Source organism: Bubalus kerabau, chromosome 22 (genome assembly GCF_029407905.1).
Source record: "Bubalus kerabau isolate K-KA32 ecotype Philippines breed swamp buffalo chromosome 22, PCC_UOA_SB_1v2, whole genome shotgun sequence".
Classification (NCBI taxonomy): Eukaryota; Metazoa; Chordata; class Mammalia; order Artiodactyla; family Bovidae; genus Bubalus; species Bubalus kerabau.
The window spans coordinates 20,687,539-20,707,560 of NC_073645.1; the positions used below are offsets into that span (position 1 = coordinate 20,687,539).

Consider the following 20,022-nt stretch of genomic DNA (forward strand, 5'->3'; position numbering starts at 1 on the left):
AGACGACTGTCCACAGCTTTTATCTTGCATTTGTCTTGTCCCCTCATGACTCAGAATAGTTTCATGTACACAGAATACGTCCTGAGGTAATACTTTGTTCATGTTCTGTTGACGTACTTTTAAGTCAATGAAGTATTCTGGACTGTCGAGAATTGTGGGAAAATCAATGGTTTTAAACTTGGGGGTGCTGAAGGTACCTTTCTACTCATACATTTCAAACTCCTCCTCCTCAAGAGGCCCGCCCGGTCCAGCTCTTTGGACACACCACTCCACAAGTGCCTGGTTCAGAGAATCAGGACTATAGCCTTTGAAAAGGTAAAAATCAATACACCAATGGGATCCTTGAAGTCAAGTATTTAACGACTTTGTGTTACCTTCTACAGTAATTAAAATCAAGTCTTCAAACTTAAATTTAAATATCTAAAAGTAGGAATGCACCATCCTTAAACTGCAAAGGTAGGGAAGAGGTCAGGATCCTAGGGTACTGGGCCTATTGCTAAAGGGGGATCTTTACTGGTTTTCCTTTTGGTTTTGCATTCTGCTCCCCCTCCTCCTGCCCCTGCACTTTTCTTTCCCTTTTCCCTTTTCATCTTTTTTCTCTTTCTCCCTAATTAACAGTCCAGCAATTAAGATCAGCACTGTGTTTAAGTGGCATAGGTTGTGCGCTGAACAGGGTGCTTTAATTATTCCAGGTTTTCACCTGAAAATCCCCTTTGCCATCGAAAATATTTCTCTTCGAGTCCTTTCCTTAAATATTAAGCCATTTCCCAACACTCTGCTTTAATTATCGTTGTCTTCTTTCGCAATAGTCGCACTTTAGCACAATTTTTAAAAATCCCTTCCATACAACACAGCAGAGGTTCTGAATACGCCAACTTTAGAATTTTGCCCGTGATCAGCCTTGCTAATAGTTTTCAAAATTTAGGAAGTTCGATTTCAATTTTTTTACTGGGTTTACGAATGCCGGCTGCTTTTCAATAACCTAATAAAATGCATGCTTCTCACCTTTGGAAACTTTTGGGCTCAGTGCCTCCACGGGCATCCGGGCATTTATTCTTAATTCAGCTTCTTAGGCTCCTCGGAGGAGCAGTTTCGACCTAGAAGTTCTGAGAAGCAGTTACACAGAACTTGCAACAGTTGGTGTCGGGCCACAGGCAGGTTGAAAATGATAAACAGGGATGATTTAAGAAACAAAAAGCACCGGAAAGGGAAAAGCTGGGACAGCCGTGGCCTTGGGGGACAGCGCGGCGGCGGTGTGAGGCCCGTGGGGCCGAGCTCCGGACGTGGGAAGCCGGAGACGGCCGAGAAGCAAGCACCGCAGAGACTGCCGCGCGGCGCTGTGTGCGGGAAGGGCGCGCGCCCAAGCCGCCCCCGGGTCCACGTCGGGGCCACCGCGAGGTGAGGCCGGCCCTGCCCCCGCGCCGCCCCCGGCGGGAGGCGCGACGCCCGGGCAGCGGGTGCGTGCGCGGCCCCGGGCGACGCGGCTGGGCGTGCGCGGGGCCGCGGCGGAGGCAGGGCCGGGCGGGCGGCAGAAGATGGCGAGGGTGTGTAGGCGGCAGCAATGCTCCGTTGAGAGACGCGGCTTTCGGCAAGAACTGGACTCGTGGCGCCACAAGCTCATTCACTGTGTAGGTGAGACCCTCTCCCGGCAGCCTTCGGCCCTTGGGCCTCCCCGCTGCCGGCCGCCCCGGAGGAGGGAGGGAGGGAGCCGGGACAGAGCAATTGCTGCTCCGGCCCGCCCGCCCTCTTTGGCTTGGGCGTCCCCCTCCCCCACCCCCCGGAGTGCGGGCGCGCGCGACCTCCGGGCGGGCTCTCCCGGCTCGGGCCCGAGCGCGCGCTCCGGCCCCTCCCCTTCGCGCGCCCTTCCCGGGGCGGGCTCTCGGGCGGGAGCGCGTGCCCCTCCTATCCTCTCTCTCCTTCCCTCCCTCCATTCCTGCCCGGCGGCCCGGCGCCGCCGCCGGCTTATTGTGGAGACTCGCTCCGCGCCGCTGCCGCTGGAGTGGGAGCGGCGCAGCCGCTGGTCCCGCAAAGCCGACCGCGGGAGCCGGGGGCGTGCTGGGCCGCGGCTCGGCCTCCTGCTCCGCTCTGGCCGGCGCCTTCCGCGTCCCACGCAGCCCCTCCCCCACGCGCGGCAGCGGCGCGCGCCCCTGTCCCCGCGTGCACGGGCGGCGGGCGGGCGGGCGTCCGGCGCTCGGGCGTGTGCGAAGCGTGAGGTGGAGATGGGGGCGGAGGGAACCGGAGCTGTCACAGGCCCCGGGTCCGCCTGACCGAGCCAAGTGGGGTGTCATGGCCGCGGGGGGCAGCGGCTGCACTTCCTCTGCGGGCGGCGGCGGCGGCAGCGGCCGGGGAGTTAATCCTCGACGCTCGGGTCGGTGTGTGTGTATTTCTGTTTGGTGTGTGCGCGGCGGGTGGAAGGGGGATGGAACCGGGTGCGACCGGGAAGCCCGAGCAGTGGTCTTGTCCGCTCCTGGGAGATTTTCCGCAGCCGCCGCTTGGCCGAGCGCCTTGTCCGCCGCCCGCCTCCCGGACCTCGGGCCGCCTCGGGTGCCTTTTTCCCCGCGGGCAGAGGGAGCGTGGACGGGGTCGCCCCGGGAGGGGCCGGGCGGCGGAGCAGCGCCTCTCACACTGTGTGTTTTGTCTGTTTTTCTCTCCCAAGGTCCCGTTTCCCTCTGTGCGGCGGCCGGCGGGACCATAAGGGCTTAACTCATATATTTAACCCCCCTCCAAAAAGTAAGTGGCCCGTGTGGTGTCTCCGCTCCGCCCGCCGCCCCCTAGCCCCAGTGCGTCCAGTGTCTGACTCTCCTGTCCCCCAGCATTGTTATTTCCCCATCTTTGCTTCGGTGCTGCTGATGTGTGGAGAAATGCTGTCTCGTCGTTCTCCGTCCCCCACGCCCAGTCCTCGGGGAGACCCAGAATTCGAACCCCCCACCCCTCCCCACCCCACCGTGGGGAATAATCTTGGTCTTCCCAACAGAATCTAGGAGATTCTATCCGTTCGCTTGGGCCCCTCATCCCCTCCTTCCCGACAGGGTTTCGTTGGAAGGAATTATGCAAATCCTGCTTTCTGGTGTCCATTCAGCGGCAATTTCATGCGGTGAGAAGTTCTCTTTGTTGTGCGAGGGGGAGAACAGACACTGATTTAATAGACATATCTGTTGGGGGGAAGGGTAGAGGGGGGTGTGGAGAAGCTCAGTTTGGAAGAATTACAGCACTTGGTTAGCTCAGTGTCTTTGTGTTTGAGCTTTCTGGCTTGACAGGAGGGTATGCCCTTTACAACGTCCCGCAAGGGATATTTTCTGTAATAGATTGAAAAACAAAACTGAAACTTTAAACAAGTGAAAAATAAGGTAACTTTTAGTTAGAGAATATAAACCTTTCCATTTTTACGGCGTTTCATTATGAAAATGTATGTGAATTTTGTTTAGGATTTAGACTGGAATCAAAATTAAGATAGGCAACAATGCTCTAAGGTATCTGGTATCACTTTGGTAGTCCACAGGTTAAAAGTGACATTTTAAAACATATACTTGTGTGAGTAGTAAAGGTATAAATCCATTTTTTGGCGTAATTTGTGTTGTGGCTATATTTTAAAATTTCCCTACTACTAATCCAAGCTCTGTCCTTCAGGAATCAGCCTTTTGGTTATCAGTTATGATTTACTCTGCTCTGTCTCTGCTGGTTTTATTCTTTGAAGTCTATCTTACATTTCCTAAAATGTAACATCAGCTTTAGCAGTTTTAAAATTATGTATTATTTGTAACTGTCATATGAGAGGCCTTATAAGGCATGTAGAGGTTTTGAGAAACATGAAATTAATGAGTTTTCAGAATTGTGAGTTAATACAGAATCCTGATATTATTTTGAAGAATTTTTAGTTCTTTTATTTCTTTCACTTTTTTAATGACTTTTTTTCAGAGGGACTTTTTAGTTTTTAAAAGATAATGAAATTGATAATTATAACCCTATAGATTTCTTAAATTACTATTGCTTTGGTTTAGATAGTTGTTTATCTTATTGTTCGCTTCGAGTTCTTCCCTCTTGCTTCAGCCCCCCCCACACACTTTTTTTATCAGTCATTGCTTAGTCTTAGTGGTGAGTTACTGCTGCTTGACAAAGTGTTTTTTTCTCCCTAATAAAATCCTTATGTAAATACCTGAGTTGACTATCAAATTTTAGATTCGTTTTTTGAGGGAGGATTTTAATCTGGTTATCAGTTTTCCTTAAAAGCATTTTTTTAACTCTGAATCTCCACTTTCAAGGTAGTAAAGTTCAGGAGATTATAAGAGTCCAGAGTGCAGATCAGTATTTTAATCTGAGGAGTAATACATAGTTGATAGTATCCCAATTAAAATCAGTTGGGTCTCATATTTTCTCTTTTATTGTATGTAATTTTGTTCTTTAAGAAGACAGTTCTATGTAAATTGTAGCATTAACTTTATACATGCAAGAGAGGTGGCAGTGATACTTATTTATATACAATCCCAAAGGCAACTCTGTCACTAGCAAATGTAATAATTCCTCTTTTATTTTAATGGGATTGGTTCTGAACAGTTAATCCTCTATTTGATTCTCTTGACTGGTTATCTTAATACTTTAGGGTCATTGCTTTCTAAATGATATTTAATTTATAGCAGTCTTTGGATTACAAGTGAATTCTCATTTATTTCCAAAATTTAATACTCCCCCCCACCTTTTTTTTGGGAAAGAGGTGAGGGTCATGACTGTGGAGGTGGAAGTGGAGGTGTTGGTGTTTCCGTTATTAAGTTTTAGTTGAATTGGAGTTAGCAGGTTCAGACAGTGATGATGATCAAGATGGATATTTGGTAGCCAGTTGATTATTGAGTCCTCAGGGACTAGAATGAGCTTCCATTCTGGGAAGATCAGGGTTCTCTCTGCTGCGTGATATGATGTAACTTATTGCTTGGCTGTTCCTCATCCTTGCTATATTCTCAAAAAACTCTTCCCAATGTAGGGAAAGTTGTGATGATTTCAGTTTAGCTCTAGCTTGCTGGAAAAAGGATAGCTGGATGAGTCTCTGACTAACAAGAGTTATTTTAAATTGCTCTGATTGCCTCAAATGTGCTTATAGCTGGAGCAGTTATAGGAAGCATCTGAATAATGCCATTTTTTTAGCCTTATGGAGTTACACAGAATGGCATGGAATCTCTTCTAGAGTGAAAATTGGGTATTTAATGTCTGTGGGGACTTGCCACTTCTGAGTACTTGCCTAATTGCTTAGCTACTTGTACTAGTGCTGTTTTTAGGAGCAGAAGGCAGTTAGTTGAGTACAAACTTTATTTAAATATTTATTAAGCATATGTCTTGTATATCAGGCACTGTGAGGAAACAAAGATATTGGGGAAATTGCCTTAACCTTGAAGAACAATTTAAAATATAGTGTATTCAGTGCAAGGCAAAATGTGCCGTAGGATAGATGCAAGCAAGTTCTGGGGGCATTTAGAAGTGAAAAAAATGGCCTGAGATGATGAAGGAAGGCTTCATGAAGAAGGTGGTGGATTTTTGCTTCATTTTGGTGAAAATGGAAAAGGCGTTCCTGTCATGTGAAACAAGCAGAAATATAAAAGGACAAGAACGAGTTATCTGTTTAAACTTCAGTCCGTGTTTCATGTGGGGGGTGTATAGGTTATAGGTTTGCAGAGATAAATTGTTGGATTTTCTAGTACAGGTTAAAAAGTGGTCTCTTTGTTAGGCTAGTTGGGGTGTGCAACACACCTCTCTCCTTAGCTCAGGGGAGGATTGTTTCCTTTAAGGATTCCATTGTAAAACTCTACAATAATAATAGTTGTTTTTTAACTCAGCTTGGCAGAGACAATATTGTCATTCACAGCAGTGTCCCTTCTAAGTAAGCTCACTCATTTGGAAGCTGTACTTTGCACAAAACTCATTTTTGGCTTTCCCTAAAATCAGTGGCCTATTCATTCTTAAAGTACACTTAGTATTGGCAAATTTTCATCTTTTAGAGGTTGTATTTGGTATTTGGAAACAATAAAAGAATATTTTCTGTAGCAAATAAAGGTATGTATAAAATAATGAGATTTTTTTTTTTACTCTGCTTTGCAGACTGGCTCAGAACGCTCAGCAGAGAGGCTTTGGTGTGCTTCTGAACTTGTCTGTTGATTCTTATTTCCTTTGTGTCCACCATTCTGCTGAATGGAATCTGGGTATTGGGTAGATGTGAATAAACATAGCTGTTACTTTTTGTAGTTTCAAGTTAAAGACCTCCAAATTATCTTTACTTCATTTCCAAATACTTTAAAAAATCTTGTTCATGTTTCTTACACTTGTACATTGTTTTTGGTATAATCCCAGTGTGAACCGTTCGTTAACTTTATTGACTCTTGTTTGCAGGAAGTTTCCCAAGTCCAATGGCCCATACCCTGAATTTAATTTTTTTGTTTTTAAAATTGAGATATAACTTATGTACTGGAAAAATTCACTCTTAATGTATACAGGTCAGTAGTTTTTAGTTTTTTGAGAAGGTTGTGCACATATCACTATCTAATTGTCTTAATACTTTCATATCCAAAAAAAGAAACTGAAACTCTATACTGGTTACAAGTCATTTCGCATTTCTACTATGATCCAGTCCTTGGCAATCTATTTGCCTATTCTAGACAATTCATATAAATGTAGTATTATAATGTGACCTTTTTGTGTCTGGCTTCTTGTTTTCAGAATGCATCCGTGTTAGTAGCATCCATCAGCACTTCATCGCTTTTTACAGTTAAATATTATTGCATTGTATGAACATACTATATTTTGTATATCCATCAGTTGTGAGACAGTTGTTTCTACTTTTTGCCTCTTATGAATAAGCTGCTGTGAACGTTAGCACCATTATTTGTGTGGACATTTGTTTTCACTTCTTTTCCGTATGTACTTCACAGTGAACTTGCTGGGTCATATACGTAACTGTTGTAACCTTTGAGGAAGTGCCAAACTGTTTTCTTAAGCAATTGAAGTATTTTACATTCCCATCAGTAATGGAGGATGATTTCAGTTTCTCCATAATCTTGCCAACATTTGTTACTGTCTTTTTGGTTACAGTCATTCTAGTGGGTAGGTATTCAATGGTATCTCTTTGTGGTTTTGATTTGCGTTTCCCTAATGACAGTTGATGTTGAATGTCTTTTCATGTGCTTGTTGGCCATTTGTATATTTTCTTTGGAGAAATGTCTGTTCAGATCCTTGTTTAGTTGCTCAGTTGTGTCTGGCTCTTTGCTATCACATTTTCTGTAGCCTGCCAGGCTCCTCTGTCTGTGGAGTTTTCCAGGAAGAATACTGAAGTGGCTTGCCATTCCCCTCTCTTCGGGATCTTCCCAGCTCAGGGATCAAACCCACGTCTCTTGCATTGCAGGCAGATTCTTTACCATCTTAGCCACCAGAGAAGCTTGCTAATGTCTAATTTCATATAATTAAGTAAACAAAATAAGCAAAAATTTAGCAGACTTCAGCAACATTATGAAACTGTTTGACTCCATCCATCCCAACTTCAGAATATACCTTCTTCTCAGGAGCACACTGAACATTTACTGAGACTAATCATATTCTGGGCCATAAAACAAGTCTCAATAAATTTAAAGGGCTGAAATCATACATGTTCTCTGACTACTATAGAATTAAGTTGGAAATCAACAACAGAAAGGTCTATAGAAAAGCTAATTTTTGAAAACCAAATAACATGCTTCTAAATAACCCATGGTCAAAGAAATTGAAAGAGAATTTAGAAAACACTTTGAACTTAATCAAAATGAAAATATAACATAATAATCTTTGTGGGCAAATCTCCACAACTCTAAGATAATAAGTTTCTGTTGTTTAAGCCACCTAGTCTTGTGGTATTTTGTTATGGCAAACCTAGCAAACTAATAACAAGCCCCAAATTGGAAATAACCTGAATGTCCATGCCGTGCCATGCTACTCTCCAGGCAAGAACACTGGAGTGGGTTGCCAATTTCTGCTTCAGGGGATCAAACATGAGTCTCCTGTATTGGCAGGCAGATTCTTTTTACCACTGAGCCACCAAGTTGAGTTATTTGTCTTTATATTGTTGAGTTGTAAGGGTATATTCTGGATACGAGACCCATATCAGTATATGGTTTGCAATCTTTTTTTTCTCATTGTACCCTCAATTTGATAATTAGAAGATAATCTGCAGCATACCTTATGAGGCCAATAATGAATATAGTAGCAATGATCAGAATGAACCAGAGTTTCTCAGGAAAAGCTTCCTTAAACACGCTCTTCTAGGAACTATTAAAGTTGTTCTTTGATGTTTTGTATAATGCAGATATACTTTGCTACCCAGATCATCTATGTTTTTGCCTTTTTTAGTGAGGGTTCATATTTCAAGTTCAGATAGTGTGGTAAACCATGTTATTTGAATCTGTTGCGTGCCTGAGTTTTGGATAGTACATAACTAAGCTTTGGGTGGAGAAGGCTATCTTTTCTCTGTATAGACATCTTGTGTGACTCTGTTCTATGTCTAGTGTTCATAGTGTTATTGTCTTATATCTGCCTCGCACATTTTATATACTTTTTTTTTTAGAAAACTTCTACTTTTATATTATTATCTTATTTTAGAAACTTAAAGTGCTAAAGATGAGCATTAAAAAACTTGGTCAGTTGGGAAACACTGAGTGATAACTTTCAAGTAATAAGGGGGATTTCCCTTAACGTAAATGCTTCCCTCTTATCCACAGAAATAATTTTATGATGTTTTAATTTTTGAAATAGTTAACCTAACTTCCCAGGTAAAAGTAAAACACAGAACTGAACTTTTTCATAGGTAAAATTTTTAACTTAATGTGCTTCAATTGCTGTATGAAATTATATAGTTTTCTACCTCTGTTAATGGTAATACACATCATGACTGACTTTTTGGGTTAGAAGATGTGAACACCAATATTATTTCCCATGAGAATTATTATTGGAAAGACTGCTGTATGATGAGCATTTTCAGTCTCAATATTAAGATAATCTGTTGACTATTGTTTGGTTTTATGATTAGTTTATTTTATCATTATTAATAAATAATTATTATATACTTTTTATTAGTTGACTATTTCGAGATTTCCAGAGGGTACAGTCAGTCATGTTTTTCCTCTCCTAAACTCCCCATGTAAAGGGGAAGAACAACTAATTTTAAAAGGGTCCACAGGTTGTGTCTTGCTTGGTAAAAGAAAACCCCACATCTGAAAATGTGAATTTACTGTAAAAAATGTTATTTCGTGTTACAACGTAATTCATGTAGGCTCAGAAGAGGAAAGACAACAGAGGATATCCAGGTGAGCCTTTCACATGGACCAGCTTAGTTCACAGGGCAATTTGAAGTTAGTAACAAAACCCTTATATTAACAGGGTGTGGATACCTGGCCTTTTCTTCTGTTGATATCTTTCCCACAGACCTCAGATGGGGACAGAGTGGTGAACAGGGTAAAGACGATTGAGGTCAAGATTCAGGATTCTTAGATTTTAGTCAAGTGCTTCTTCAGTTCTAACTTTTTGACTGTGGCTTAGACTTGGTACTTGGCAGTAAGTGTTTCAGAATGTGTGATGGAAGGGGAAGTTCCTGAGTAGTAGATAATTGCTGAGACGGGGAAGGAGCAATTTGACAGGTTATTAAATGTACACTATTTTGGTAATTCAGGCATCACCTGTCTTTAAGGTAAATGAGAGAAATTCCCATCAAAATAAAATAGAAAGCTCCTTGCCTTCACTAAGAATAAAAAGCAAGAGGAACTTAAATGTTTGTGAATATGTGCCCATGTTGAAATGCAGCTTTTTAATTGCATGATTAATGATACAAATACTTACTAATCTCGTCATATGTTAAGTGAATTTTCATTCATCTAGTAAGGAAGCTGACAAAGTTTATCTTGTATAAATGGGCATTGATTTAACTTATTTGATCCAATAAAATAACTTTGATTAGGGTGGGTTAAGAAGTCCATAAATCTTTGGGAGTAGTTATTGAAAAAAACCTTTAAGCTGGTGATTTTTCCATGAGTGTTTAATGTAACTAACATATCTTTTAAAATGACTTAGTTAATACATGCCCTGTGTTCAGTGACCAGTGTGTTAAAATTTTCCTTATCGTTTACCTATTGGAAACCTTACATTTATCTTCAGTGATATTTTTATAATACCGAATATGTTAGATACCCTATCTAGATCATGTTTTTATTCTGGAAAGAGAATACATCAGGGTGAAAACAATGAGATAATATGGATTAGTGTTCTAACAATTTTTTTAGAGGTACTGAAATTTTGCTGTATACCTTTTTCAAAAGAAAAGCAGGTATGATTAAAGTGGGTAGGGCTGTGTTCCGTGTCAGACTTGTACAATCAATATTTATGTGTACATACGTATATTTTTTATGGATAGCTTTTTACTGTGCAGTATTTACTGAAATAGATTTTGGCATGTTAAAATAGAGATATATAGAGAGTCAGATCCATATAGCCTCTTGATAGCCGTTTTAAGACCCATGGCTTATGGCTACCAGTGTACATACATTCTTATCTAAAAGATAACAGTTCCCTTTGACCCCTTCTCCTTAGACAAAGAACTTCCGTTTAATTTTTATATAACATATACAAATCAAAGATTGTTATATTTTATTGGTGATAGACAAGGGTGAATTCATAAATAAAGATAAGAGCAACTAGAATTTTCCACATTAAGTGAGAATAAGTAGGAATTATCAGTAGCTGTAAACCTGTGTGGGATTTAATTTTTCTAAAAATACTTAGCCCACATAAATGACAGTCCAACTTGAACAAGATTGTTAAACTATTAAGAAGATTGAATTATCCGTAGCTTTTGATTGTTTTTAAAAGCAAGAGAATGTAAATTTAATGGAGAATTCTGATATAATAACACTGATAAAAAGTAAGCTGATATTGTGGCAAAGACAAGGAACCAGAGATGTTCATGACCCAGACAATTTTTGCTATTTTTTTTTCCTTTTCCTGAGGACTTAAACTTTATTTAGGAAAAAGTGAGAGGTTCATTTTTGTTAATTGATTAGTAAATATTTATGTATTTATGAAACTACTCGATAGGACTTACTTCTTAAAACTATATGGAAATGTCTGGGGCTTCCCAGATGACTCAGTGAGTAAAGAATCTGCCTGCAATGTAGGAGAGGCAGGAGATGTGGGTTCGATCCCTGGATCAGGAAGATCCCCTGGAGGAGGGCATGGCAACCCACTCCAGTATTCTTGCCTGGAGAATCCCATGGACAGAGGGTCCTAGTGGGCTACAGTTCATAGCATTGCAAACAGTTGAACACGACTGTAGTGACCGAGCATGCATGCATGCAAGTAATATCTAACATTTTGTTAGATATTCTTTAGATATGAGAAATCTGTATACAGGTCAAGAAGCAACAGTTAGAACTGGACATGGAACAGCAGACTGGTTCCAAATCTGGAAAGGAGTACGTTAAGGCTGTATATTGTCACCCTGCTTATTCAACTTGTATGCAGAGTACATCATGCAAAATGCTAGGCTGGATGAAGCATAAGCTGGAATCAAGATTGCCAGGAGAAATATCAATAACCTCAGATATGCAGATGACACCACCCTTATGGCAGAAAATGAAGAAGAACTAAAGAGCCTCTCAATGAAGGTAAAAGAGGAGAGTGAAAAAGTTGGCTTAAAGCTCAACATTCAGAAAACAAAGATCATGGCATCTGGTCCCATCACTTCATGGGAAATAGATGGGGAAACAGTGGAAACAGTGTCAGACTTTATTTTTCTGGCCTCCAAAATCACTGCAGATGGTGACTGCAGCCATGAAATTAAAAGATGCTTACTCATTGGCAGGAAAGTTATGACCAACCAAGACAGCTGATTAAAAAGCAGAGACATTACTTTGCCAACAAAGGTCCATCTAGTCAAGGCTATGGTTTTTCCAGTAGTTATGTATGGATGTGAGAGTTGGACTGTAAAGAAAGCTGAGTGCCAAAGAATTGATGCTTTTGAACTGTGGTGTTGGGAAGACCCTTAAGAGTCCCTTGGACTGCATGGAGTTCCAACCAGTCCATCCTAGAGGAAATAAGTCCTGAATATTCATTGGAAGGACTGATGCTGAGGCTGAAATTCCAATACTTTGGCCACCTGATGCAAAGAACTGACTCTTCCAATATTGATTGGAAAAGACCCTGATGGTGGGAAAGGTTGAAGGCAGGAGGAGAAGGGGACAACAGATTAGATGGTTGGATGGCATCACTGACTCGATGGACATGAGTTTGAGTAGGCTTTGGGAGTTGGTGATGGACAAGGAAGCCTGGCGTGCTGCAGTCCATGGGGTCACAAAGAATCGGACACGACTGAGGGACTGAAATGAACTGAGATATTTTTTATCGAGAGAAAATCAGCTGATTTGAAGAATATGAGTATATATCCAGTTAGAAGCAGAAAAGATAAAAAGTAAAGGCTATATGAAGAAACAGAAGGATCTGTTGTTAAATCATGCTGCCACTAATGTCTAGTTTCTGTGACTTGAGAAGTATAAGCAGTGATAGTAATGATATTGTTGCTGTTATATATAATTGGATTATGAAATAAGCTGCACTCTATAAAACTTGATGTTAAAAGGATAGTTGCTCTCAGATGACAGAATACTCAGGAATTTCAAGTGTTTGATACAATAATGTAGCCTAGGATTCTGCCAAGAACATTCTTTTAGGAGTGAGTAACTTGCTTTTGCATGATGTAGCTTTTCATTTAGTTTTCTTCCCTACTCTATATATCTTCATTTTCTTACACACATTTTTTTCCTTTCTTTTTGTGCGCATAACATAAATCTATTTATGTTTGGAATACATCAAATGAGAAGTAAGCTAAACTAATTAAAAAAAAATATGTGTGTGTATTTTAGTCTCAGGAAACAGACATCTTCAGAAGCCCATGGAGATAAGAATGACTTTAGAAGTAGAAAAATGGTGGTCATAGTTAAGGGAATGAAATTAACTAGACAGAGATTAGTGATAAAATATATTCATTGAGCTTTATTTTTTCAGTGACTATTTTTGGTTCTATTTGCATCATTGTTAATTAAGTTCATAAAACAATTTTATTTAAAGGTACTGCAAGGAAATAGTTTTGTGTCTTCTCTGGCTTTTATCTATTTATGAATTTTAAAAGTCGAATGATTCTTTAAATTCTTTAGTGCTTTACAATTTTCAGAAGTTTCACATACATAATTTCATATAATCCCATAGTAGCTTTTTAAAATTCCCCTAGTCCTATATTATCTCTTTGCTCTCTCCACTGAAAACTGCTAGTTTGTTCTCTTTATCTGTGAATCTGCTTCTTCCTTGTTTTATTTATTAGTTTGCTGTATTTTTAGATTCCACATATAAGTGGTATCATATGATATTTGTATTTCTCTGTCTGACTTATTTCACTTCGCATAATGCTCTCCAAGTCCATCCATGTTACAGCAAATGACAACATTTCATTCTTTTTTATGGTTGAGTAATACTCTTTTGTAGATGTATACTGCATCTTCTTTATCCATTTATTTGTTGATGGACTATTTTTTTACACCAGGTTACTTGGAGAAGGAAATGGCAACCCACTCCAGTGTTCTTGCCTGGAGAATCCCAGGGACGGGGGAGCCTGGTGGGCTGCCGTCTGTGGGGTCGCACAGAGTCTGACACGACTGAAGTGACTTAGCAGCATATGAAGACTATTTGAACTTTTTAATAGATAAGATACATAATGTTAAAAAAATAACTTTTGGGATAAATTTAAATGCTTTTCAAATATTATCCATATCTAGTTAACCCTTTAAAGATTGTATCTTGATAAATGGAAGAGGTAATTAAATGTGCTCTGCATTCAGAAGTTTAATTCCTCTCAGTTCTCCAACTGTTAACCACATTCACAGGCCCATTTTGAAAATACTTGGATATAATAAGAATAACAGGCCCATTTTGGAAACATATATTAAAGCAATACTAAAACATGGCTTTGAGTCAGAGTCAGGCAGAGTTGGGTACAAATTTATCTTCACACTTTACCAGCTACGAGATGAGAGAAATTTCAGTTTATTTCTGTAGTAAATACTGTGTAGGAAGGTTGCGACGATTGAGAAGGAGGCAAAGAGCTTTGTCTTTGCTTAATAAATAATAGATGGCCTTAAAATAAACTTTCTGATCCATAAAATTTGCGCTTTGGATATATTCTGAAAATAATACAGTTTAATTTCTTTTAAATATTTTTTGTAATAGAGAGCAGTGATCTCTCTGGATTTTAAGTTGCACTGTGTTTGGTCTCTCCAAAACGTTTGCATATTTACAGTTTCTCTGTAATGGTAGTAACGTGTGTTATTAACATTATTACATCTATTGGTATATCCTACAGGATAGAATAGAAAAAACATTCTCAATTTTTGGTTTTTGCCAACTAAGAGAGCCTCTATATGTTTTTTTCCTAAGTTAAAAAAACACAAAATATTGTATTAGGTTAAACAGTAGTTGCATCTTGGTCAGTGGAATGGAGTGGGTAAAACCTCATGGCAGGAGCACTGGGTTCTGGCATAAGTATGACTACGACTGTATGATTTTTAAGCAAATGCATCACTTAATTTCTCTGTATCTTGGTTTCCTTATTTGTAAAATGAGAAAGTCTTGGAGAGACTAATTATAGTATTTTAAGAAAAATTACTGTGTTGATTTTTACTGTTGAATAGTGTGGAGACAGTTGACATGAAATCCATTAGGAAATAGAATATTCACATTGTGTATAGCAGGGTAAGAGAGCTAAGCTAAATTATGTACTCAAACCTATTTGTCTTATAAAATGGTAAATAATGTACTCAAAGATGTTTGTCTTTGTATTGTTTATCTTTAAGGACAAAGCAAGATGTGTAAGGAATGGGCAATAGCTCCTAAAACTCATGCCAAATAATATTGCTAACTTTTCGTACTAAGAATATTAGCTAAACACAAGGTGAGAGAAACTTGGCTTCATTTAGCTAATAATAGCTATAATCTGCATTTCATATAAAATAATGTAAATGAATTTTCTTTTGTTTATTCTGTTTTATTTTCTTAAGACTTTGCCCGTTTCTCCCACCCACCACCCTACCCTCTACTCCACCTCCACTCTTCACAGTCGCCAGTCTTTTCTCTCTGCGAGCTTGGTTAGTTGTCTGTTTGCTTGTTTGTTTAATTATTTCAAATCTAACAGAGCTTATAGGGTATTTTTCTTTCTCTGACTTACTTCATGTAGCATGATGCCATGAGTCCATCCATGTTTTCACAAATGGCAAGATTTCATTCTTTTTTTTTTATTATTATAATTGATTTTTGGCTGCACCAAGTCTTGGTTGCACATGCTTTCTCTAGCTGTGGAGAGCAGAGTCTGCTCTCCAGTTGAGGGCCATGGGCTGCTTCTTGCAGAGGCGTCCCTTACTGTGGAGCACAGGCTCTAGGGCATGCAGGCTGCGGTAGTTGCAGCTCGAGGGTTCAATGGTTGCAGCTCACGGGCATAATTTTTTTGCTTTTTTGCGTGGCTGTGGGATCTTAGTTCCCTGACCAGGGATCGAAACTGGGTCCTCAGCAGTGAAAGCACAGAGTCCTACTCATTGGACTGCCAGGGAATTTCTGACATACACCTTTTTGAATTAGCATTTTTATTTTCTTTGGAAAATACCCAGAAGTGGAATTACTGGATCATATGGTAATTCTCTTTTTGAGGAACCTTCATACTGTTTTCCACAGTGGCTGCACCAGTTTATTTTCTTAGCAGTGGTACAGAAGGGCTCCTTTTTTATTTTTTTAGCATCCTTACTGACGTCTGTTTTTTCTTGTCTTTTTGCTAATAACCCTTCTGACAGATGTGGGGGTGCTATCTTACTGTTACTGTGATTTTGATTTGCATTTCCCTGATGCTTAATGGTATAGAACATCTTTTGATGTCCAGCTGGCCATCTGTAGTGTCTCGTTTGGAAAGATGTCTATTCATATCTTCTGCCCATTCTTTTAATCAAATTGTGGGGATTTGTTATTGGGTTTTTTTGCTTTTGAGTTGTATGCGTTCCTTATAAATTTTGCATGTTAGCTCTTATCAGATATATTATTTGAAAATATTTTCTCCCATCTGTTGATCTATGTTTTTACTCTTATACCAATACCATACTGTTTTAATTGCTCTAGCTTTGTACTATAACTAGAAATAAGGAAATATGATGCCTCCAGCTTTGTTCTTCCTCAAGATTGCTATGGCTCTTCAGGGTCTTTTTTGATTCAAATTTAGGATTGTTTGTTCTATGCCTGTGAAAAATACTATTGGAACTTTTAAAAGGGATTGCACTGAATCTGTATATTGCTAATTTCTCTTCCATAGAGTTTATCATTAGTTTATAGAAACAGCAGATTTTTGTGTATTGATTTTGTATCCTGCAACTTTACTGAATTTGTTTATTCTAACAGTCTTTTGATAGGAGTCTTTAGGGTTTTCAGTATCATGTCATCTGCAAATGGTGACAGTTTTACTTCCTCCTTTGCCATTTGGATGCCTTTTATTGCTTGTTCTTGCCTAATTTCTCTAGGACTTCCTGTGTTGAATAAAAGTGATGCGAGTGGGCATCCTTGTCTTGTTTCTGATCTTAGAAGCTTTCACCTTTCCCTTGTTGAGTATGGTATTACCTTTGGGCTTGTCGTATATGGTCTCTTTTATGTTGAAGTACATTTCAACTATACTTGTTGTTTTGTTTTTATTATAAATGGGTGTTAGATTTTGTCAGATGATATTTTCTGCATTTGTTGAGACGATCAGTTCAGTCAGTTCAGTTGCTCAGATGTGTCCAACTCTTTGCGACCCCATGGACTGCAGCACGCCAGGCTTCCCTGTCCAACACCAACTCCCAGAGCTGGTGTTGGACAGTTGAGATGATCATATGATTTTTATCCTTCATTTTGTTGATACTGGTGTATCACATTAACTGATTGGTAGATGATGAACCATCTTTGTATCCCTGGAATAAACCCTACTTGATCATGGTGTGTATTTTTATATATTGTTGTATTTTAATGTATTGTTGAATTTATGCTGACATTTCATTGAGGAATTTTGCATCTTGTTCATCAGAAATATTGGCCTGTAATTTCTTTCCTTGTGGAGTTCTTGTTTGCTTTTGGTATCAGAATACTAGTTTTACAAGATGAGTTTGGCAGAGTTCCCTCCTCTTCTGTTTTTGACATTTCAGAAGGACTGTTACTTATTCTTTGAATGTTTGGTAGAATTCACTTGTGAAGGTGTCTGGTCCTAAATTTTGTTTGTTGAAAGTTTTTTTTTTTTTTTTTTTTAAATTACTGATTCAGTTACCTTGTAGTATCCAGTTTGTGCAGATTTTACTTTTCATCACAGTTTCAGTGTTGGTAAGTTACACTTTTCTTGGGATTTATCTGTCTTTTATAGGTTGTCCAATTTGTTGGTATATAGTAGTTCATAGTAGTCTCTTAGAATCCTTTGTATTTCTGTAGTATTGGTTGTAATATCTCTGCTTTGATTTCTAATTTTATTTATTTGAGTCCTCTCTTTCTTTTGGTGTGTCTAGCTAGAGGTTTGTCAATTTTGAAAGATTACCTTTTGATCCACCTGTTGGTTTTGTTGATCTTTTTTGTTGTCTTTTTAGTCTGTATTTAACTTCCTTCTCCTGTAATCTTTCTTATTTCCTTTCTTCTGTTTGTTTTGAGCTTTGTTCTTTTTCTAGTTCCTTGCATGTCAAGTTGGATGTTGTGAGAGTTTTGTTTTTTGACATTGTCATTTATTGCTATGAACTTCCCTCTTGAAACTGCTTTTATAGCCAATTATTGTAATCTTAGTGTTTATTTTTTTGTTTGTTTTTCAGCCTTCTTGATAACTTTGTAAGTAATTAATCCACTGCTATTTCTAATGTATATTTACCTTTTCAGTGAGGTTTATTCTTTCATGTGTGTTCTTGTTACTAATTAGCAGCCTTTCTTTTCAGCTTAAAAAAGTCCCTTTAACGTTTCTTGCAGAGCCAGTTTAGTGGTGATGAAGAATTTAACTTTTACTTGTCTGGAAAATTCTTTCTCTCTCCTTCAGTCTGAATAATAACTTTTCTGGGTAGAGTATTATTAATTGGAGGTTTTTTTTCTTTTAGCACTTCGAATATATTGTTCCACTCCCTTCTGACGTGCAAAGTTTTTGCTGAAACATCTGCTGATAGGCTTATCGAGGTTTCCTTGTATGTAACAAGTTGTTTTTGTCTTGCTGCTTTTAATAGTCTCTCTCTTGGCATTTTAGTTATAATGTGTCTTGGTGTGGGTCTTTTTGGACTCTGTGCTTGGAAGTCTCTGGCCTTTCTAGATCTGGATGTTTGTTTCCTTCCCTGTTAAGGACGTTTTCGGCCTTTATTTTTTTCAAATAAGGCTTTTACCCATCTCTATTCTTTTTCTAGGGTCTGTATGATGTGAATATTAGTCCATTTAATGCTATCCCATAAATTCTTTAAGCTATTTTCACTTTTTTTCATTCTTTTCTCTTTTTGTTGCTCTGATTGGGTGAATTCCACTATCTTGTCTTTGAGTTAACCGATCTTTTATTCTGCTTCATTTAATGTGCTTTTGAACTCTTCTAGTATATTTTTCACTTCCGTTATTATGCTTTTCAGCTCCATGACTTCTATTTGTTACGCTTATATTTTTCATCTCGTTGTTGAAGTTCTCCCTGTGTTCATATATTCTTCTTCCCAGTTCAGTGAACATCTTTATGACCATTAACTTAATTTTTTACCAGGTAAATTACTTATCTCTGATTCATTAAAGTTTTTTTTTAATACATATTTTAGCTTCTTTTTTCATATAATCAACTCTGGATTGTCTAGGTAGCTTGACTGAATTTGCTTCATGTCTGGGGATGAGTTGACTTATGTAGGTTGACATAAGTTAGGATGACGACAGTAACTAGACTGTTCACCTTTCTTATTAGTCTTTAGCAGGCCACTTTGGATCTGTTGTGGCATGGCAGAAGTACACAAAGCAGGCAGAAATAATGAAGCAATTTTAAAAGCCCCTGGTTGTGTACTTTCTGCTAGTATATTCATGGGCTAAAACAGATCACATGATTGAGCCTAGGGAGATGGGAGAAGAGAATTATAAATGTACATAGCATAGGGCCTAGATATATGAAGGGATGAATAATTGGGTCCATTGGCAATCTACCTTAGGAAACATCAGTTTGACTTCTTCATGTAAGTGTTCATGACGGTAGATATTCATCAAGCACACAGTATATAGTTAACATGTTTCATGTAATCTGTACAGTCAACCTGCAAATAGTGTGATAGCTTTTTTTTTTTTTTTTAACCTTGAAGAACAGAGAATTAGAATGGTTAAATAATAAATGTGATGAAACTGGTAATTTGAATCTGGGAGTATCTGACTTCAGAGCCTGTAGGCTTTTAGATAATTGTAATCATGTAAAGCCTCTTGATAAAAGTGAAAGTGCAGAGTGAAAAAGTTGGCTTAAAACTCAACATTCAGAAAATGAAGATCATGGCATCTGGTCCCATCACTTCATGGGAAATAGATGGGGAAACAGTGGAAACAGTGTCAGACTTTATTTTTCTGGGCTCAAAAATCACTGTAGATGGTGACTGCAGCCATGAAATTAAAAGACGCTTACTCCTTGGAAGGAAAGTTATGACCAACCTAGATAGCATATTCAAAAGCAGAGACATTACTTTGCCAACAAAGGTCCATCTAGTCGAGGCTATGGTTTTTCCTGTGGTCATGTATGGATGTGAGAGTTGGACTGTGAAGAAGGCTGAGTGCCAAAGAATTGATGCTTTTGAACTGTGGTGCTGGAGAAGACTCTTGAGAGTCCCTTGGACTGCAAGGAGATCCAGCCAGTCCATTCTGAAGGAGATCAGCCCTGGGATTTCTTTGGAAGGACTGATGCTAAAGCTGAAACTCCAGTACTTTGGCCACCACCTCATGCGAAGAGTTGACTCA

General features: G+C 39.1%; 1 protein-coding gene across 15 annotated transcripts in view; it reads left to right on the plus strand.

Moving 5' to 3' along the window:
• LCOR (ligand dependent nuclear receptor corepressor) overlaps positions 1-20,022 on the plus strand; it is a 147,223-nt gene that overhangs the window by 21,821 nt on the left and 105,380 nt on the right. For 2 of the 15 annotated variants that reach the window (XM_055559825.1, XM_055559832.1), the window contains exons 1-2: positions 1,497-1,632; positions 2,657-2,730. The exons of 1 other annotated variant lie outside the window; for it this stretch is intronic. Coding sequence is in view for 7 of the 14 variants with exons in the window: in XM_055559819.1 (XP_055415794.1) it covers positions 2,287-2,372; positions 2,657-2,730 (160 nt within the window). In the remaining 7 variants the exon portion in view is untranslated. Of the gene's footprint in view, positions 1-1,467; positions 1,633-1,902; positions 2,373-2,656; positions 2,731-3,029; positions 3,095-20,022 lie in introns of those variants that run through there. 12 more of the 15 variants (XM_055559833.1, XM_055559834.1, XM_055559821.1 and 9 more) reach the window with 11 other exon arrangements.